The sequence below is a fragment of the Drosophila tropicalis genome, unplaced genomic scaffold (genome assembly GCF_018151085.1).
Source record: "Drosophila tropicalis isolate 14030-0801.00 unplaced genomic scaffold, ASM1815108v1 contig_859, whole genome shotgun sequence".
NCBI classification, from domain to species: Eukaryota; Metazoa; Arthropoda; class Insecta; order Diptera; family Drosophilidae; genus Drosophila; species Drosophila tropicalis.
The window spans coordinates 1,834,127-1,852,848 of record NW_027173353.1 but is presented as its reverse complement, the minus strand read 5'-3'; the positions used below and the strand labels follow the sequence as shown (position 1 = coordinate 1,852,848).

The window sequence follows — 18,722 nt, the reverse complement described above, 5'->3', positions numbered from 1 at the left end:
CACACACACACACGGACCCAACAAAAAACCAAAAAAGAAAAAACCCTAAAAAATTGAAAAAAAATCTCTAAAAAGCTTTCAAGTACAAAAAAAAAACAACAACAATTGGCTTAAAATGAAGCTAAAATTAAACGAAAAAATTAAATTAAACAACTCATATACGTACCATACATTTTCGGCCTTAGAATTCTCAAGCTTAAGTATACACAACCAACACACACAACTACACACACTCTATAAAAAGCAAAGCAACAACAAAACTAAAAAAAAAACCCAAAAAAAAAAAAAAAAAAAAGAATAAAATTTGACAACTATAAAAAAGAAAACAAAATTTTTGCAAATTTTTTTAAAACAAAAATTTAATTTTCTATTTAGAAACTATTTGTTTCAGCTAAAAAGAGGGCCAAATGAGAGAATGGAAACTAAGGATCCCAAGAAAAAAGGATATTGTGGTGTCTTACTAGAAAATGTTGACTATTAAATATAGGCTACCGATAAATTACGAAACGGATATAGTATAAATATTGAAAAAAACCGATTTAGTACCTACTTGATTGAGCTCAGAAGTCACGTAATCCAAGACTAAGTCAGAGAGATTAGCCATAAGATGGCAGGAAAGATGGCTAAAATTTTGTTATTTATATAGAAACCTTCAAAATAAATGCCCTGCTCGAAATCTGAACCTTGACCTTAATTCCTTTTTCGGTGAATGTTTCCCACACCCCCCACCCTTAGCCTTTAAAATTAAATTACCATTCCATTAAAACACTAATGAAATGCCATTTCAAATTGAAATTCAAATGAAATTGCAATTTTAATCTGTTAATTATAAAATTTAGAGTTGATTTTGGTTGATTCGGTTGTCTGTTTGATGGAATTCCGTCATGAATATTTAAAGTTTCCTTTTTTTTATTAAGTTTTGCTGGTTTGTTTGTTGTTAATTTGTTTTGATGGGTTTGTGATGCGGAGGCAGGCGGAATATATAGTTTTTTCCATATCAGGTTTCAATTTGGCTAAGCGATGTTAATTAAGATTAGCATAACAGTAGGAAGGGCTTTGGCGAAATGTGAAAATTTCAGTTAGTTGATGAAAGGGTGTTTCTCCTACCCCACCCCCGTTTAGCCCACCACACACTAAGACTCACACACACAGACCTGTCAATGGCTGGATGGAGTAGTGGGGGGGGAGAGAAAAAAATCAAACGATTTATGTTTTTTTAATTAACCCAACAATTTGTTACGTGCCTCAAACTCACCAGCACACACACACACACACACATAGAGAGAGAGAATCTAGTCAAGCTGGAGATATGTGTGAGCATAACGAATTCATATTTTGATTTATTGAATAGAAATCGATTGGATTAATCGAAAGAAATTATATTGCCTGTTCAGGCCTGTCGAACGAAAACAGAAATGTGGAAAGAAAAAAAACCAAAAAAAAATAAACGAACAAATTTGCTTCTTGCGACGGGGAGCAGCTTTCGGCTTTGGCTACATCTTTTTGGGTCTGAATCTCTCTTCTGGAATTGAATTTTAGTTAGGTAAGGAAAAGCAGTCAGAAAAATGTTGTGGCATGCAATTAAATTGTATTTCGCATTTTCCTTGCCATAAAACTGGTTCCTCCACTGCAGATGATATCTTCCAACAATATGTGGACTAAGCCTTAGTTCTTCATAGGGGAAAGGTACAACTAGAAGTCAACTTTCATTTGCAGGCCAACAGATTTTGTAATTATGAAAAAGTTCAATTATAAACTGCCAACCACAAAAATTAGTTAGACCACAAAAGCCGCAATTGTAATAATAAAATGAATTAAGCCCACCAAAATTAATTTATGTAATTTAAATGTCAAGCCCACAAAACTACATAGTTAAATAGTTCACGGAGAATAGGCCACGAATGTGTATATGTATGTATGTTCCAATTTAAAACTAACTAAACCCACCACAATCCACCTCTTGTGGCCCACCTACCTCTAACACCACCACCACCACCATTCACCATTCACTATTCTCCATTTCCATTTGCAGTTGGCAGTTTGACTCTCGACAGCAGTTTCCGTCGTCAATTTATAAACGCGTTCAGTTTAAATTGCAACAAATAGTCGCTCATTGAAACTTAAATTGTGCCGACATACACAAAGTGAATGGGCAATGGGACTAGGGTGGGGCAAGGGGGGGCATGAGGCATGGAGAATAGATGCTGCCACGAGTGAGAAAGAGAGATAGTGAGAGTTTCAATAGGACAGGAAAGACACACACACAGACAGTGAGACAGTTAGACAAGCGACAAAGGGGTGTATAGAGGTTTTGTGTCAACAAGTTTTTTCTTTCTCTCTTTTCTTGGTTTTGTTGTTGTTGTTGTTGTTGTTTTGTGGCGTTTTGGCCATTTTGTTGCTGTTGTCAGTTGTTGAGTTTGTTATGTGTGGTCGTGGCTTGATTTGTTTAAAGGTGCCTCGACTTAGTTTTCCTACAATTTTGACATAGCTAACAGAAAAGGGGATAAAGATCGGCAAAATTAATCGCATATCGATCGATAAGTTCTTTCGACTTATACTAGATGTAAAATGGAACACAAACGATTCTTTGTGAATCGAACAACGATCTGATCTTAGCCCTATAAACTCTTGGGAGAGGCATAACTTGTTAGAGAAGTTGTTTATAGTCTTAGAAAAAGATAGAAATAGGCTTAGAATCAACAATATGTAAGCTAATATACATATATATTTTTCTCACGACTTATCTATTGCAAATCAACATCAAGTCCCACACTTGTTTTGCCCATTCGTTTCCTTCCTTCCATCTCGTCAAGGCATAATTTAGACAATTCCCTTCATTTATTATGAAAAATGCACTCAATTTATATGACTTGATTATATTTGCGTTCTTTTTCACTCTTGCTTGGATTTGTTATTGCTTTCCTTTAGCTATATTTGCTTAAGTCACAGACATTGACATTGGACATGGTCGATGGGGACTAAACAAGACTGCGACAACAACAGCTCGAGGCGCACCCCACGCCAATTTATTAAAGCCAACACCAGGGAAAATCGGCTTGTTGGTCTGGGCCAACATTGCCTGCTGCCCATCGCCTCTCAGTTCGAACCAAGGAACATAGCAAGCAAACCAAACCAACAAGGAATATATATGTTCATATGAATGTATGTGTATTCGAAAGCCGAGAATATGAATATGAAAAATTGCCTGAACTTGCAAAGGCGCATATGCAAAATGCATAATTCATTTAACATTTTGTAAATCATTTGTTTGAATAGCACGATGACGATGATGGTTGGCAATGCGATGGGGCTGTTTGGTATCATGCGACTAGGCCCTTTTCCAACAACAATCAGCAACAACAACCTGCTCGAAAGCAGCAACAAACTCAGACTCCTTTTGGCCAGTTAAGCTATTCGTCTGACCTGACAAATCGAGAGAAGATGCAGAAGATGCAGTCCTCTTCTTTAAGGCTCATCCCTTCTCTATGTCTCTCACACATCCCACTCCTTTTGGCCCCCCTACACCATAACACAATGGCCATGACGATGCGCAAATATAATTTCACAACTGTCTGCACATGGGCCAAACGAAACAAGACACACCAGAGCAGAGGAATACGATACACTGAAATAAATTTGGCTTAAAAAGTAAGCTTAGAAACGTCCAAGCTGAATATATTATTGTTATTGGATTATCTCGACATAGACAAATCTTGTTTCCTGTCAAAATATGTCAATATTTTAGAAACACTTTTTCAAAGTTCTCTATGAGATATTTATGGGTGATAATTTTCTTCAAGTGTAAGCATAAGGTCAAAAAAAAATCCCTACATTCTCCACAGAGACTCCATTCGGCCTTATGCTCAGTCCATAAGTCACAATGGTCGCAACGACTTTTTAAGCTTGGGATAAAACTTTATTTTTTATTATTATTTGTATTTGGGATTGTTGTTGCTCTTTTTGATTCCTGTGAAATTTGCATCTCGATCTGGTCTACCGATTCCCATTCCCATCCCCATTCCAAAATGCTCTTCATCGAGCTAATTTAGTTTGTCCATTTTATTTTGTGCTGCTGTTGAATATTGAAAAATTACAAAAGAATCCTTTTTGCTTGCCGTTGTTGTCCTAGGGAATTTCTTGGGAATTGTAGTAGTTCAGGCTTTCCTTGCTCATGTTAATGATCGAAACTCAATATAGAGTTATAGCCAGATGATGCCCCAGACAGTTTGGAATCAGCAGACGCACTTTCCACTGTGACGATTTATCATATTTTTTCTTTCTCTCTTTCGGATTGCACTTGGAAAAGTAATTAAGGTTTTGCGTGTGGCCTTCCCCCCGAATATCCCCAATCAGGGAACATACCATATGATGGGAAGGTGTGTGTGTGGGTCTATTGTAATTTGTGTGTGGCGTTAAATTTTTGATTAAAAAACTATTAGCCAAGTGTAAAACTGATCATTAAGTATCGACGTGTGAGTGTGTTTTGTGTATGTGAGTGAGTGAGGTGCCAATAAGTCTGGCGATGAGCAAGTTGGAGCAGTTTATTGTTTTCTTTAAAATAAATGAAGAGTTAAGATGCGTGGCTTTTTAATTTACCACACATCTTTTGTATTCTAGGTGTTAAAAGATACCGACTTTGATTGACCGACTTAATGGTTTTTTTTTTGCCTAATTGATCGATGGATGAATGAGGATCAAGGAATGCTGCCCTCCCCATACTCGAATATGTAAAGCAAGATCACAAAATGAAACATAACTGAGAACGTTGAATCGGATAGCCTAGAGACAAACCCCACAGATCAAATTAACTATGTGTTGTCTTTAAATTGTTGACTAGAAACATTATTAGGCTATAAATTGTACAAATATAATTTATCCCCCATTTGTATTAAGGTCAAACAACATATTGCCCAATCCATATATGTACATAGAATCTACCAGCGATAATGTTGAAAAAAAGCGAGATGTATGGAGAATTTCACATTCTCTGGCATCATATACATATATCGTAAATTATAAACATATCCAGACGCACTTCATTATAAAAAAAAAGGCAACACGAAAAGGAAAAGAAAAAATCTAGTTAGTTCTTGTATTTCTGTTTCTCTCTGGTAGATAAGTTTAGCTCTCTCGCTCGCTCGTTAGAAAGGTGAAATATGTTGATGTGCCTTAAAATAATATTTGCGTACAGCTCTCACTCAATTGGGGAAACTGTAGAAGAAATTGTTGTAGAAAATTGTTGTTTAGTTAGCAATTAAATGCATCCCGAGACTGCACAATTGGACCAAAGCATAAATGTGGACGAGAAGGCAAAGCTAAGGCTGATCTCTCTGAGGCTGATCGATTATGTAAACAAAATAGTAGGAGGGGAAAGGGCAAACCACGCTGCATATTTTAGTATGTGTTAAGAAAATGAATGTGCAGTGCCGAGAGAGTGAGATAGACCTACAGTAGCCAATAGGCTAATTATGCTAGAACCCACAGCCCACAACCAAACCAAAAGAACCACTTGAATTGCCAACAAGAGAGACGAGAATACGGGGCAGAGACCGACTGACTTCAGCAAGACACTTGGAATATGGTAAAATGTGATTTATACTGTACGAATAGACGCAACCAGACCAGACTGTAAGGCGGCTGCTGCCGTTGCTGCTGCTGCGGCTGATTGTGGGCCAAGAGTCTGCTGAAAGCCTCAAGAGGTTGCAGCCGACCTGCATTTAAATCATCCAACTGTAGACCATAAATTTAAACAACGCTTTATGCAATTGACTTTGCCTTCACCCTATTCATTTTTGGTTTAGTTCCTTCTCTTCCCATTTGGTGGCTTTTGGGCCATTGTTTGAAAATCATGTGCAATAAACAAATTATGATTATTTGCGAGAAATGTCACATAGAAAATATATATTTATATATTATATAGTATTTATATATTCTCATTGAAAACTCTCATTGAGAATTTTCAACTGACGTTCTAGCTTCAGATTAAAGTCCTTGGCCAAACTATGACGATCGACGGGTAATTGCATCTCCGAGGTGTATAACTCTTCGGCCTTTTTAGTTGCCTCACGTTTTAGTCGTGGCCTTACTCTGACCTCCTCGCTGTAGCTTCCTTTCGAACATGCCCTTAAAGATACTTCGGCCAAGTAGGCCACATAATCCTTTTCAGGTGAAGAGTTGCCCTTTTCTTCTTCTTTAGCCAAATCAGAGTCGGATCGACGATGAAAATATACGCTTGGTGTATAGCTGGCCATAATAGAGGATGACGAAATCGATTCATTCAAATCTATTGATTTGCCCGTTATGCTAGTGGAACTCTTCTTATTGGTCAAAGCTGCTGCCATTAATTTGCAATGTATTTGACTCTCATCATCAGTTAGACTTAGGTTCAGGAAATCGGCATCATCATCCAGGATTATCATGGACTCATCGAAATAATCAGGAGTTACACCTATCAGAGCTTCATCGGCATTATGAATTCTTAAACCCAATGGATTGTTTGTAATTATTGTTTGATTATATAATTCATTATCGCTGGGATATTGTATGCCAACATTTTCAGTTGATTTTCTAAGAGAATCAGTCTGATCACATTTATTTTTAGTTTCTCTATGAATACAGATAGGACTATTAGCACGATCTTGATATGTCTTAGTTGTTTTCCAATAAGAAATAGAATCCGAATGATAGTTGGACCTGGCATAATTTGAACTAATATTAGATGAAACACTTGAACTGAACTTTAAACTTTCATTCATTTGATAATGAGAACTTCTACTGGAAATGGGATTAGTTTTGTATTGAGACATAATTTCCAATTCTTCTTCTATTACGGCTTCTTCAAGTCTTCCAAAATCCATTTTGAAATGGGACTTTTTACTTCCTTTTGGCGACCTCATACTTTTATATTGAGCTATTATTTCCACTTCTTCTTCTATTAAAGCTCCCCTATCAAGCTCATCTTCGAAATCCGAGCCAGAATCGGATGCTTCCTGTTTATATTTCCAAATAATATCCATTTCATTTTCTGTCAAGGCATTCTCATCGATCTCTTCTTCAAAATCCGAATCCATTTTCTCTTCTACTAAAGATTCAAGTTCGATATCCGATTGTAAATCAGAATTTTTGGATGCAGTCTCTTGATTTTTAGATATAACTTCCATTTCCTCTTCTACTAAAGATTCAAGTTCGATATCCGATTGTAAATCAGAATCTTTGGCTGCAGTCTCCATTTCCTCTTTGATTATAGGCTCTGATGCTATATCCCTTTCTGAATTGGGTACTGAAGGTTTATAATTCGATATCATTTCCTGTTCTTCTTCTTCTGTTAATTCCGATTTCGTTTTAATAACATCTTCCTCAATATCTTCTTCTACGCAACCCAATTCGGATTTGTTGACTGTCAAAAGACTTGAACTATAAGAAGTTGTGCCTGATGAGGCCACTTCAAATAACTCGTCATAATTTCGATCTGGTTGACCCATTTGCTTGACCCACCGTTCAGTTCGATCTTCTTTATGCAAGTTGTAAAACTTACACACACTTTCAGCCTTCTCTTGACGTGCTTTCGATTCTTCGTAGATTTCGCTATAGATTTCACTGTAGGTCTTCGAGGCATCTGTAGATTGTGAGTTCTTGGATGAGCCGCTGGAAACTCTTGGTGCCAATTTCCTTTTGCTACTTTTCGAACTCTCCTCGTTACGGGAAGATAGAAACTTGCTAACCAAATCATCAGCCCGTTGCCAACATAATTGCATTAGTTTTGAATCAATTGAGGGATCATCTTGGACTTCTTCTTCATAGTCTTCACAGTCCGCTTGGTTATCCGACTCCGTGGATTCTATGGAATTTTCAGATTTTGATGACACCTGTAGACCCTCAAGTCGTGCAAGTTTTTGTAGGTGAGACTCCTTTTTGGAGGATTTTGTTGTGTAAGAGCTCATTATGTTGATCTGTTGGCGTAAATATTAAGTATGACATGTATAATTATCGAGATTCGTTTTTCCAATCGACTCACCTTTTTTATATGATTTTGTGAGTGCCGTGTATGTGTGTGTGTATGTATTTTGACATAAATAACTTGGCTAACTAAATTGCTCTTTTACTTTTCATCACAATAATGACCTTTTGCTTTCATCAAGCCCATCAATTTTCCGACTCGAAAAACTTGGCAGCCACAAGGGAGCCATGTGGACTACCAGAAAAACGAAGAAAAAGAAACCACAACCAAAACCAAAACTCAATTAGCCCAAAGCCAAAAGAAGAGGAACTGTAAAGTGAAGTTGCCCACACACAACGAGTGCCTAGAAGAAGTGCATTCAAGTGCCATTCAATTGGGGCGTTGAATCCAACGAGCTGGAGGAACTGAGGGGCTGTGCCCCCACCTCCATTAGTGTCATTTAGCAGCTAATTATGCTGCGCTTGTGAATTACTTTTTAATTTGTTGCCTGGGCGCGTACCAAAATAAATAAAGGCCCCAAAACCAAAAGAAGTCGAAGAACGAGAAGAAGGCGGAGGAGCAAATGGAGACGGAGAAGCAAAAGTAGGAGCAGTGGCAAGAACTCAAGTGGCCAAGTTTTGGCAGCCAGCTTGGCTGCTCTTATTGCCGTTGCCGTGGCTGCTGTTACTCCTCTTTTCGCGTGGCCCTTTCGGTTCTTTTTGGCGTGTGCTGTGGGCGTTGACTTTAAAACTTCTCAGGGCTCAAAAGAGTTAAGAGTGGAGTAGAGTAGAGAGCCCTTAGGCTGTGCTCAGACCTACATAACTAACTCTGGTGGCAAAATGGGCGTGAGTCTAAGTTGTCTGATGCTGCTGGAAATTATGTTGTTCTTGGCAGGGCCAAAACCAAAGTCAGGCAAGCATTTTGTTGGTGAAACTCAACATGGGTGGCTACCAAATAAGGTTGCGCATCAAAGGAAGTGATCAAGGGCCAAAGCTTACATTTTGAATATTAGTTAATAAGTATACGAATCAATCTTTAATTAGCTCTTTTTCAGGTTACCCTCGCTGCTTATTTTAATATTATCAAGGAACTCCAATTTACACTCTACTACGATTCTTTATATATATCTTAAAAGTCACAATTTCCACTGCATAGTTATATTCTTCTTATTATCAGATTTCATAATGTTCCGTCTTTTTAGCCACATATTTTGAACATTCCTCTCGACGATTCGCAACCTTTTGATCTTCACGCCTTTGGTGGCACGCTTCTTTCTTGCTGCCCATGTTGTGACCATGTTGTCAAGTGTTAATTAGACAAAACTAATTAAACATTTTACGCACACACACACACATACACACACACAGAGGGGGAGAGAGAAAAAGCCGGCGCCATATTAACCAAGTCAGCGACGAGAGACCGAGTCGAAGTTGGTAGTGACCGAGCCACGGCCCAGTGACAAAAGTAGCCACAATCGGCAGTAACCAGGGGGGCCTCCGGAGTACAAAAAGGCCAAAAGCGGCAAGACACATTTATTAAAGTCGCTCAGGGGCATAAATCGTTGAATGACATGCGACAAACGTCTGCAGGTTACATTTTAGAAGTGCGGTTCGATTGATACGCAACGGCGAATCGATCGATTCGATGGATCGATCGACGTATCGATGGATGATGATGATGATGGGTAATTAAAAATTGATCACGTTTAACAAAATGCTACCGAAACAATATATCACAGACATTGACAAAATCCAAATAAAAACGAAAACTTTGATGTGGAGGAGAGAAGGCTGACTGCCAGTACATTCTGCCACATTAAGTCAAACTGGCAAACGAAAGAGCTCTGATTACAGTGCTCTTTGCCCCCTTCTTTATGATACTTTGCTGCTGTCCATCAATAATTCATTACGCTTGAGTGATCTATTCAATAAGAACGATTGCCCGATCGCCGATCGCGAGAAAAAAGATATTCCGCTTGTCAAAGCGAACCAGACACAAAACTGTGCCATAAATACGAATACAATAAATGCGTAAACGTATTGGAAAAAAAGGGGGTCTCCCCTTCCACACACACACACACAATACAACAATGGTAACCACACACACACACACAATACAACAATGGTAACCGCTGTGCTGGGGATCAGAGGAGACGATGCGCTCATTATTATCATTATTATTATTAACTTGGTTATTGAAGGACCCTTCAATCTGAAGAGTGTTTACTTTTTGCACAAAAGGACTTTCAATTGTTGTTGTTATTATTACTACATCCACATGAGTATGGGAAACGATGCGGTAGGGCGCAGCCAATCAGCATTTAAAAATCGCTCAAACTTTAACCCTTTGGCCGGCTGTATGGAATGGGTACTTAAGGTGTTGCAGCTAACATAAAGTTCGTGTGAATGCCAACACGTTGTGACAATTGTTTGACAACAAAACTATGAAGAAGAAAACGAAAAAAAAAAAACACAAAACAATCCACAACAGACACACACAAAGGTCGTCAACATGACTTCGAGACTCTATAGCTTCTCGGCACATCGATAACATTTTAGCCAGTTGTAAAACGTGCAAGTCGCGCGCGAATATGCAAATGCCAACCTAAGCCCAACCACAAGCAACACAGAAAACCAATCCAATCCAATCGTCCTATGCCATCGCCGCGTTCTCGTTCCTTACCTTATCGTTTCGCATTCAAAATTTTTGTGTAGCAGCTCATTGCATTTTTTTCTCTTCCCCCCATTTCGACTGTTTCTTTCGTTTTCTTCAATTCTGGGAATTTTAATATTGGCAACGCGCGCCAACCGAAAATAATAAAGAGGGGGAGAAGAAATAGCAAAATTAAAGCTGGTTAATCATATTGACAAGCGGGACAAATCTTGGCACTGACAGACAGTTAATGTTGTTGTTCTGGGCAAATTGTTTGCCGATTAGTCGAAAACCCACGGAGCCATCCACAAATGACAACATGTGTGGAGGAGTGCGGCTTTTAAATGGGGCAAGCTTGAAGCACAGCTGTGGCAAGGCCCATTACCATTAAGTGGGGCTAACTAGTTGAGGTGGAGACGATAAAGGGTTACCTTAAGGTGGACTCAAGAAAGTGGAGAAAGTGTGACGATAATATTAGTTAAACCTAAGGCAAAATCTCTCTGCTTGAACTTCTTTAGAGATCTTTCAAGTCATTTTGCCCATTTCCGATCTCTCTAACAATTAATTAATATTTAGGAACTAGAAACTTCAAATTCATGAATATTTTCTGTATCTTTAATAAATGGGGGAATCATAGAATTTAAAGCCATCAACAGAACAATCAGAAGATACTTTCATCATGGACAATCTTGCGATTGACAGTTAATAGGGGAATTCATTATTAATAATGTGGAAAATATGACTAAGCATTATCGAATTCTAATCAGCTAACTTCCTGATTTTCATTCGAAAGTGTTTTGGAAACGAATATTGAAGTACTGTTTAATTTTTTCAGTCTTTTGGTATTAATTGATTAAATCCAAACTGAAATATCATTAGTTTCATATAAGAATGAGAGAGATTATATACAAATTGCAGGTGAATGTCGTAATGGAAATATTTATGTATATATCCTTGATTAAGTAGTATCCAACAGTTGATGTTTCTTCTTGTTTAAGCCAATACCAAGTTTGGTTGGTCTTCTTATGATGATTGTTCTGTTTGGCTGTGTTCAGCTTGCGCAACACCAAAAGCCTTATTGATATCGTGCATTTTGATCTTGTTTGGCGATAAGTTGTGCCCTCTCTACAACTCGCTGTACTTGAATATAGAAATATTTTCATCGCTTTTGGCCTAAACCACTTCCAGGGAAGTTGCTCGCATAAAAAAGAAACAGAAACCAAAACCAAAAACTTTAGCCAGGCGGCATTAGAGTTGGCCAGTAGTAGTAGTAGTTGAGTTTGTTATTTTATTTGTTGTTTTGTTTTTGGCAGTTGAACTCAGGGCCAGAAAGCCGGGCCAGATCAGGAGGACACTGGCTGAAGGCACATGTGGCCAACATTCTCACACGACTCGGTCTCAGAGGAGAGGCTTTGCTGCTCCTGCTGCTGCTGCTAAAGCTGCGGTCTAGGCCGAGAGACCACAACTATAAATTTCATAATGGCAAACAACAAAATACAACAAAAAAAAAGGCTAAAGAGTCATATTTTTCATCTCTTTTTTTCTGAGACTTTTGGCATTTCTACGAATTATTATGTTCGTGTGATGATTTTTTATTGATATTTATAAGGGAAAAGTTTATGCATAATAATTTTCATATATGTACATATTTATGTACTTACCAATTGCAGTCATAAATGTTAACTAGAGCTCAAAGTATAAATCTCAAGTGGTCCCTTTTCCACACACACACAATGTCATCAACTTTAATCTTGTTTAATGGGCATACTCCCAAAAGGCATATAAAACCCTGCTCCTTCCCATTGAAAATTAGCTAAGGGTCATAAAAGCGGCCACATAGAGTGCCTTGGCGCCCAAAAAAGGAATATGGAAATCCATATCACAGGTCGTTTGTGTATAATTAACTTATTAATTTTTCTAAAATTTTCAAAATTGGATGAATGAAAGAATTCCCTTTTTAATAACCCAAAAACATTGTGTAGTTATTAATTTTCGCAGAACCTACATGTCGTATGTGGAATGTGTCTCACTCTCTAATGAATGATGCGGAGAGAGGGTAAAACTGAAACTGACCACAAGTTGGAGGTAAAACAAACAAACAGCAGCGCGTAATTTAATATTTCATGGCGCCAGCAGCACTATAAAAAAAATACAAGAAAAACGCCAAACAGATATAAGAGAGAGACAAACCATCCTCAAGTCCAGTTCTCCGGCTTCCAAATGAAATGACTTAAGCTGCACCATTCATTATGACAACACGACGTTGGCCCAGACAGTGGAGCGAAGGGGGCGGCGAGTTGAGAGGGGGGTCGCATTGCTTGCAGATTTGCTGCTGCTTCATCTTCATCATCTTTTATATATTTTTTGTTATCCCCCCCTCTTAACCGTCTGAAACGTCGGGCAGCAGGAGCAGCCAGGAGCTGGAGCTGGAGCTGGAGCAAAGAGACCAGGGCAAAGGCAGAGGACCGTAAAAATGTCTGCGCCAAACACAAATTTTGTGTGTTGAGATTGCGATCATTTCACTGATATCTCTCGATCACTAACCACATCGCATTCAATTCAGGCGTGTGCTCAGGCGCAATCCTTGGTGAAACACCACCAATATAACCACCAGCACCACCACCACCGCCAACAACAACAACAACAACATTAACAACAAGGTGGAACAACCGCGTGACGCAAAAAATACCAAACACAACATTTGACTGTTTCGCCTGTTTGTACCCTTCTATGTCATTTAGTGAAGAACACTGAGAGAAAAATATGGTCTTAATCAAACAAAAAGTTTTAAAATTTATGAATATTTGTGTATTAGATTTCTCTGTAGAAGGTATTGATTCCTAAATAAACTTTTTTGTTTGTTAATATTTTCAGTAATTTAGAAATTCAAAGTAAATTGGCAAAGAACTGAGTAAAGCAGCGTCGGATCCTTAAACTGAGATACACTTAAGAAAATAAGGACACTACAAATATATTTAAGTAAATCTTAAATGAACGTTTGAATATAAAACATGAGATAAAGTCTTTTAAAGATAAAAAAGTTATTAAATTCGGAAAGCATTAGCCACTTTGAAAGTTTATTGAAAGTGGACTCAGGCAAAGTGTTTAATAATAAAGTTTTTGTCCTTTTGCCTTGATTAACGAACCTCCACTTTATTCTCATATGTTTGCTTTTCAACTTTCCAAAAATGTCCTTGGAATTAACATAATCTTGGTTACTTTGTAAACTTTCTTCGAGTGCAGAAAACGCCTTAAAACAACTTCGATTCCCTACGTATTATGTTCAATGAATGATATTTTTATGCTTTAGTTGCAAATCTGTTGGTCTTTGGTTTTTTTTTTTTTTTTTTTTTTGCTGGTTTCAATATTTTCCATTTTTATATACTTTTTTTTACTCCTTTGCCCAGTTGCCATAAAACGTAATATGTACAAAATTGTGAACATGTGGGAACTTTTTGAGGTTTGTTTTCGTTTCAATCTGTTTTTTTTTCTTTTTTTGGGTTTTTGGTGTTTTTTTTGGGGTTTTTTATGCTGGTGGCTGTGGCTGCTGTTGCATTGGACAACATGGATGTGGATGTTGAGTGGACTTGGAGTCAAGTTTTTAGTGTTGTTATGTCGTACTCATTTCGGTTTTTTGATTTATGCTGCTTACCCTTTCTAAATAATAAATAAAATATGAAAAATGTCGTATATTTGAGATTGCGTTTCTTTCTCTCTCTCTCTCTCTCTCTCTCTCTGAAATCATCATGGGCATCCAGACTCACCTGAATGAAGGATGTGGACCTGTGTGGATGGTGCTGGGAAGAATTTTTGGCTGGTGTCGTTTTGTTAAATGTCCATCAATATCATTTTTGTGTCTCAACAAAGTTCAAAATGTATACATCAAATGGTTTTGTTGGGCCCATAAATTATATTTTGCAAACAGTCTTGAATTGTGCTTGAGAAATTGAAAGTTTTGACCCAACAGACTGACAAGTGAGTCTGTGGATCTTTGTGATGGGTCCTTTATTATATTTTTCCCTTCGTTCCTTTATTTTTTTTTTGTGAGTCTGGCGCTAGTTACCTGTCAAATTAGTCCTGCTTCACGGTGTATGTGGATATAAGTCATTATAAATGGTAAGCTGATGGCTCTGACTCATATTTTGAATCCGAAAGATGACGACTCTACTATCAAAGCTGTTTCATTCCAACTAGATCCAATAAGGTAAGAAACTCCTTAAAACAAAATACTCCCATATACTTTCCCCCTCTCTCTTCGTCTCTCTTTATGTCTCTAAGTGGTAGTCCCAGCGGAGAAGTTACTTAACCAACCGCTTATAGTAAATTCACAGTCAATGCGTTTGGGTTTTTTTCCAGAAACAACACCCAACTTAAATCCCCAAGCTAACATTATATCAGCAATTACCGTAACATAAATCAAAAGTATATTCATAAGTACATACACATAGACATACATTTTTGCTGTTTTCAAAAAATGAAAGTGAAACGCGTCAGCGTCCGGATGAGCATAAAAATAGGCATTCAAATAAATAGACTAAAACCGGATTTGCAACAAACACCCGCCAAAACATCATAAGCAACACACCCACCATGGCCACACGTACACCAAACACCCAACACACACACCCAACACACACCGCACACCCATCATCAAAATGACGCACTTCCTGACTGCAAGTGAAGTTTTCTTTCTTTGAAGACCTACCATTATCCTTTCACACGCAGGGGTGAATGCGGCACTCGCTCAGGTTTTTCTTTGGCTGTGTCGGAAAAAGTCAATTAAAAAAGTTAAATAAATCATAAAACTTGGCAGATGATTTGATTGCGGCATGCGCAGGATTCACCATACACCAGTCCATTTCATTCTCTGAATCGTTTTTGGCTACAATGTGTCTATGGGACCCATGTCTTCTGTACATTGAAAGGAATATCACCCTCCAGTAGCGTTCCTCTTTACCATAATGTTTGTATTTGCTTTTCTGGGTTTTCTTTCCTCTTTCTCTTTATGTTTGCCAAGGCTTAGCTTCCGTTTTTGGTGGGTTGCGGGCGGACATCCGCCTCGTTGTTGTTTGGAAGTCAACATCCATAGGGCAATCATAACGGTAGCAAAATTTATGAAGTGTGGCGTGTGGCAGAAGGAATACAGGACACGTGGCTTAGGTGGGGGAGGTTCCTGCATTTGAAAATTGGGCGTAATGAAACATTTTTATGATTTGCTGCAAGTGATTTGCCTTTGATTTTTCCATTTGCGACCGTTTACGGCGACAGTTTTCCAACATTTTGGCATTTATCATTTTTAATCAAATTTATTTATAAATTCTTTTACCTACACACGAAAATTTTACATATTTGATGTGCATAATTTACGATGCCCAACACTTTTGTCGCAGTTTTCTTTTTGGCATTCATCTTTAAATTGTCCGCCGCACCCGCATCCGTTTCCTTAGCCAAAACTATATCTGGAGAGAGACAGAGGGTTGAGAGAGAGAGTGTGAGATGGACAAAAACTGAGAAGAAAAGAAAAGCTTAGCTACGAATTCTCTTCAACATCCTTTGGCGCAACTTTCCTGCGCCAATACGTTTCCGTTTCCGTTGTCTGCTCTGACATTTGCAGCATGTTGCTTGTCATTATGACTCCTCTTTTCCCTCTACCCTCTATTCTCATTCCCCCACACTCTATTTTTTTGGTGCAAATTCCTTTTCGGCTTTCTTCTGTAAAAGTCCTGCTGCAATGATTTAATGACAACGAATGAAAAATTTATTATGCGTAAAGTTTATGCCAAGGGTAGCCAAAAACCATCGAAAATTGGCAAACGACATTCTCCACTCCTGATTAGCAACCCTCTTTTTTGAATACTTTTATATAGCAAGGATATATATGTATGTATAGATAAGTTCTGTCCCTGTCACTGTCATAACTATGTGGGCGTTGCTTCAATTCACTTTTCCCTGACCGTAGCATGAACCTCATAATTATGTTGTCATTAGCACATGGTCTTTGATAAACCCTCCATACGGCCCACTTCAGAGAAAAGGTCAGGTTGAGGTCTGGTTGACAAGATGCGGGATGCAATTGACTTTGTCTCAAATTACCCAACAACAACAACCACAAAAACAATTGATTTACAACAAAAAGGTTGCACCGTCTATCGATATATCCTGGTGTTCCTTGAAATCTCAAAGGCTTTGAATTTTTTCTCTATTTGAGGAATCAAACATTAAATTATTGAGTTTAGTTTTAGAACTTCCTAATAATAAGTTATTTTATGTGCCAATTGCTCCCGTTATCTTAAGTTCCCTAAAGTTGCATAAAATTGTACTAATATTTGCTTAAGTTTTGCTAGTAATTCTAATTTAAAGCTGTGGTCATAGGCCAAACCAATGGACATCAATTTCAAGCTCAATTTATGTTCAATTATGTTCTAACCACCGAACAAACATACACACATACATACATAGACAATTTGGACAAGGACAAGGCTCTTGGAAAAGCTCATTAAGTCATATAATGGCGGTCAGAACAAGAGCATAAAGCAATTATTTGCATATCCTCGTGTTTCGAAGGACGAACAAAAGAGCACAAATTGCAAACACAAACGCACACAAATGCAATTGGTGACGTCCAAATGTCCTGGCTGTCTGAGTTTCGAGGATGAATATAATGAGCACATTCACCTGACCACTGATGCTCCATCTCCAGCTCGTTTGGATTTGTTCGCTCGTTCATTCATTCGTTCGGTTGGTTGTCACCCACTTTTGGTCGCTTTGTGTGCATTCATTCAATTTATTCAATTGTGGCCACTTGTTAGGACAAAAGATGTTAGAGCTGCTGCTGCTGCTTTCGGGACAATGCCTAGCAAATTTTTTGGTCTTCAACATTAACTTGTTTGTATGCCGCTGATTGTCGTCGTCGTCATCATCATTATCATCTCATAGTCATAGTCGTCATCGTCATCGCCAACATCATCATCTCCCTGTTCCTCCTCGTCGTCGTCGTTGTAGTTGTAGTCGTCGCTGATTTGTATCTTTCATATAGCCAAGGAAACGGTATCATGTCGGCTATGAGTAACAGAGAAATGGGGGTGGAGAGGGGGCCAGAACAGGAGCCAAGTCTTCGCTGCTGATGGACTGGCGCTGTCAGGCGCATTGAAATTGAAATTGTTGCCGTAGACTTGGCTCGTGTTGTTTATGTAAGTGACATTTGCCTTTTGTATGCTCAAGCCAAAGCCTGGGAGTGAGACAGAGATGGCGGGAGTGAGTGAGATGTAGATGTATATCCCCAAGATGCAAAATTGTTGTTTGTATTATCATTCTTATAAGTTGTCCTTTATGATTGCACATAATTGGGTCACATGCTTGTCAAAAAAATGCTTCATTTTCATCCATTTGTTTTTTTCCAAGCAGAAAAAAACAACGAAATGAATGAAAATCTTAAAAATATTTTCCATTAGAATTGTCAGGCTGTCTTTTGTATTCATTCACATTCCCCCATCTTCTTATTTTTGCCTTAAATTGCTTTCTTCTGCCCCAAAGTCACAAACGGAGATGAATGACTCGTATAAAGTCATTCACTATAATATCCTCTGATATTAAGTAAGAAGTAACAAGTTTCCACAGAAAATTTAATTACTTTATTGAGTATCTGTTGGCCACTTCCGCTATTGCCCATAATGAACCAAACTCCGATCACTTGTTCTTTCATCAAAAGCTAATGTCGTTTTATGTATCAGTTAATAATCTCAGTTGATCAAAATAAGCGACTTTATCGATCGATTCATTGGGAGAATGCTGATCATATCCTTCAAACAATTTGTTCATTCATTTCATACTTTGCTAATTCATTTATGCCCTTACAGGACATGCAGAAAGAAGCCTAAAAATCTAGGATTCCAAACTCTATAGGACGCCTAAATTGCTTACTTTTGATATTGTAATGTCAACTTAAAGTCAAGATATCCTATTACTACATAATGAGGGCATTACAACTTCGTTTTAAGTTTTCTTTTTTTAATTCCATTCATTCGGTGTTTATTTTCCGTTGCCATTTCATGCTTTTGATTGCGTACACAGAATTTTTTTTGCCGATTTTTATTATGTGCCTCGCCGTTTATTTTGCAGTGCATAATTTATGCCT

The 18,722-nt window shown here is 38.0% G+C and overlaps 1 protein-coding gene across 1 annotated transcript; it reads right to left on the bottom strand.

The window, feature by feature from the left end:
* Window positions 1-5,876: 5,876 nt before the first annotated feature.
* Window positions 5,877-8,051, bottom strand: laf (labial associated factor). Its single transcript, XM_068297411.1, has 2 exons — window positions 8,015-8,051; window positions 5,877-7,949 (listed from the first exon to the last, which is right to left on the bottom strand). Exon 2 carries the CDS (start codon window positions 7,938-7,940, stop codon window positions 5,934-5,936), a length of 2,007 nt encoding a protein of 668 aa, XP_068153512.1. The 5' UTR covers window positions 7,941-7,949; window positions 8,015-8,051; the 3' UTR covers window positions 5,877-5,933.
* Between the last annotated feature and the right edge of the window lie 10,671 nt (window positions 8,052-18,722).

Bases quoted from the DNA above. Each gene is read 5' to 3' on its own strand.
- laf (XM_068297411.1), bottom strand. From the start codon at position 7,940: ATGAGCTCTTACACAACAAAATCCTCCAAAAAGGAGTCTCACCTACAA.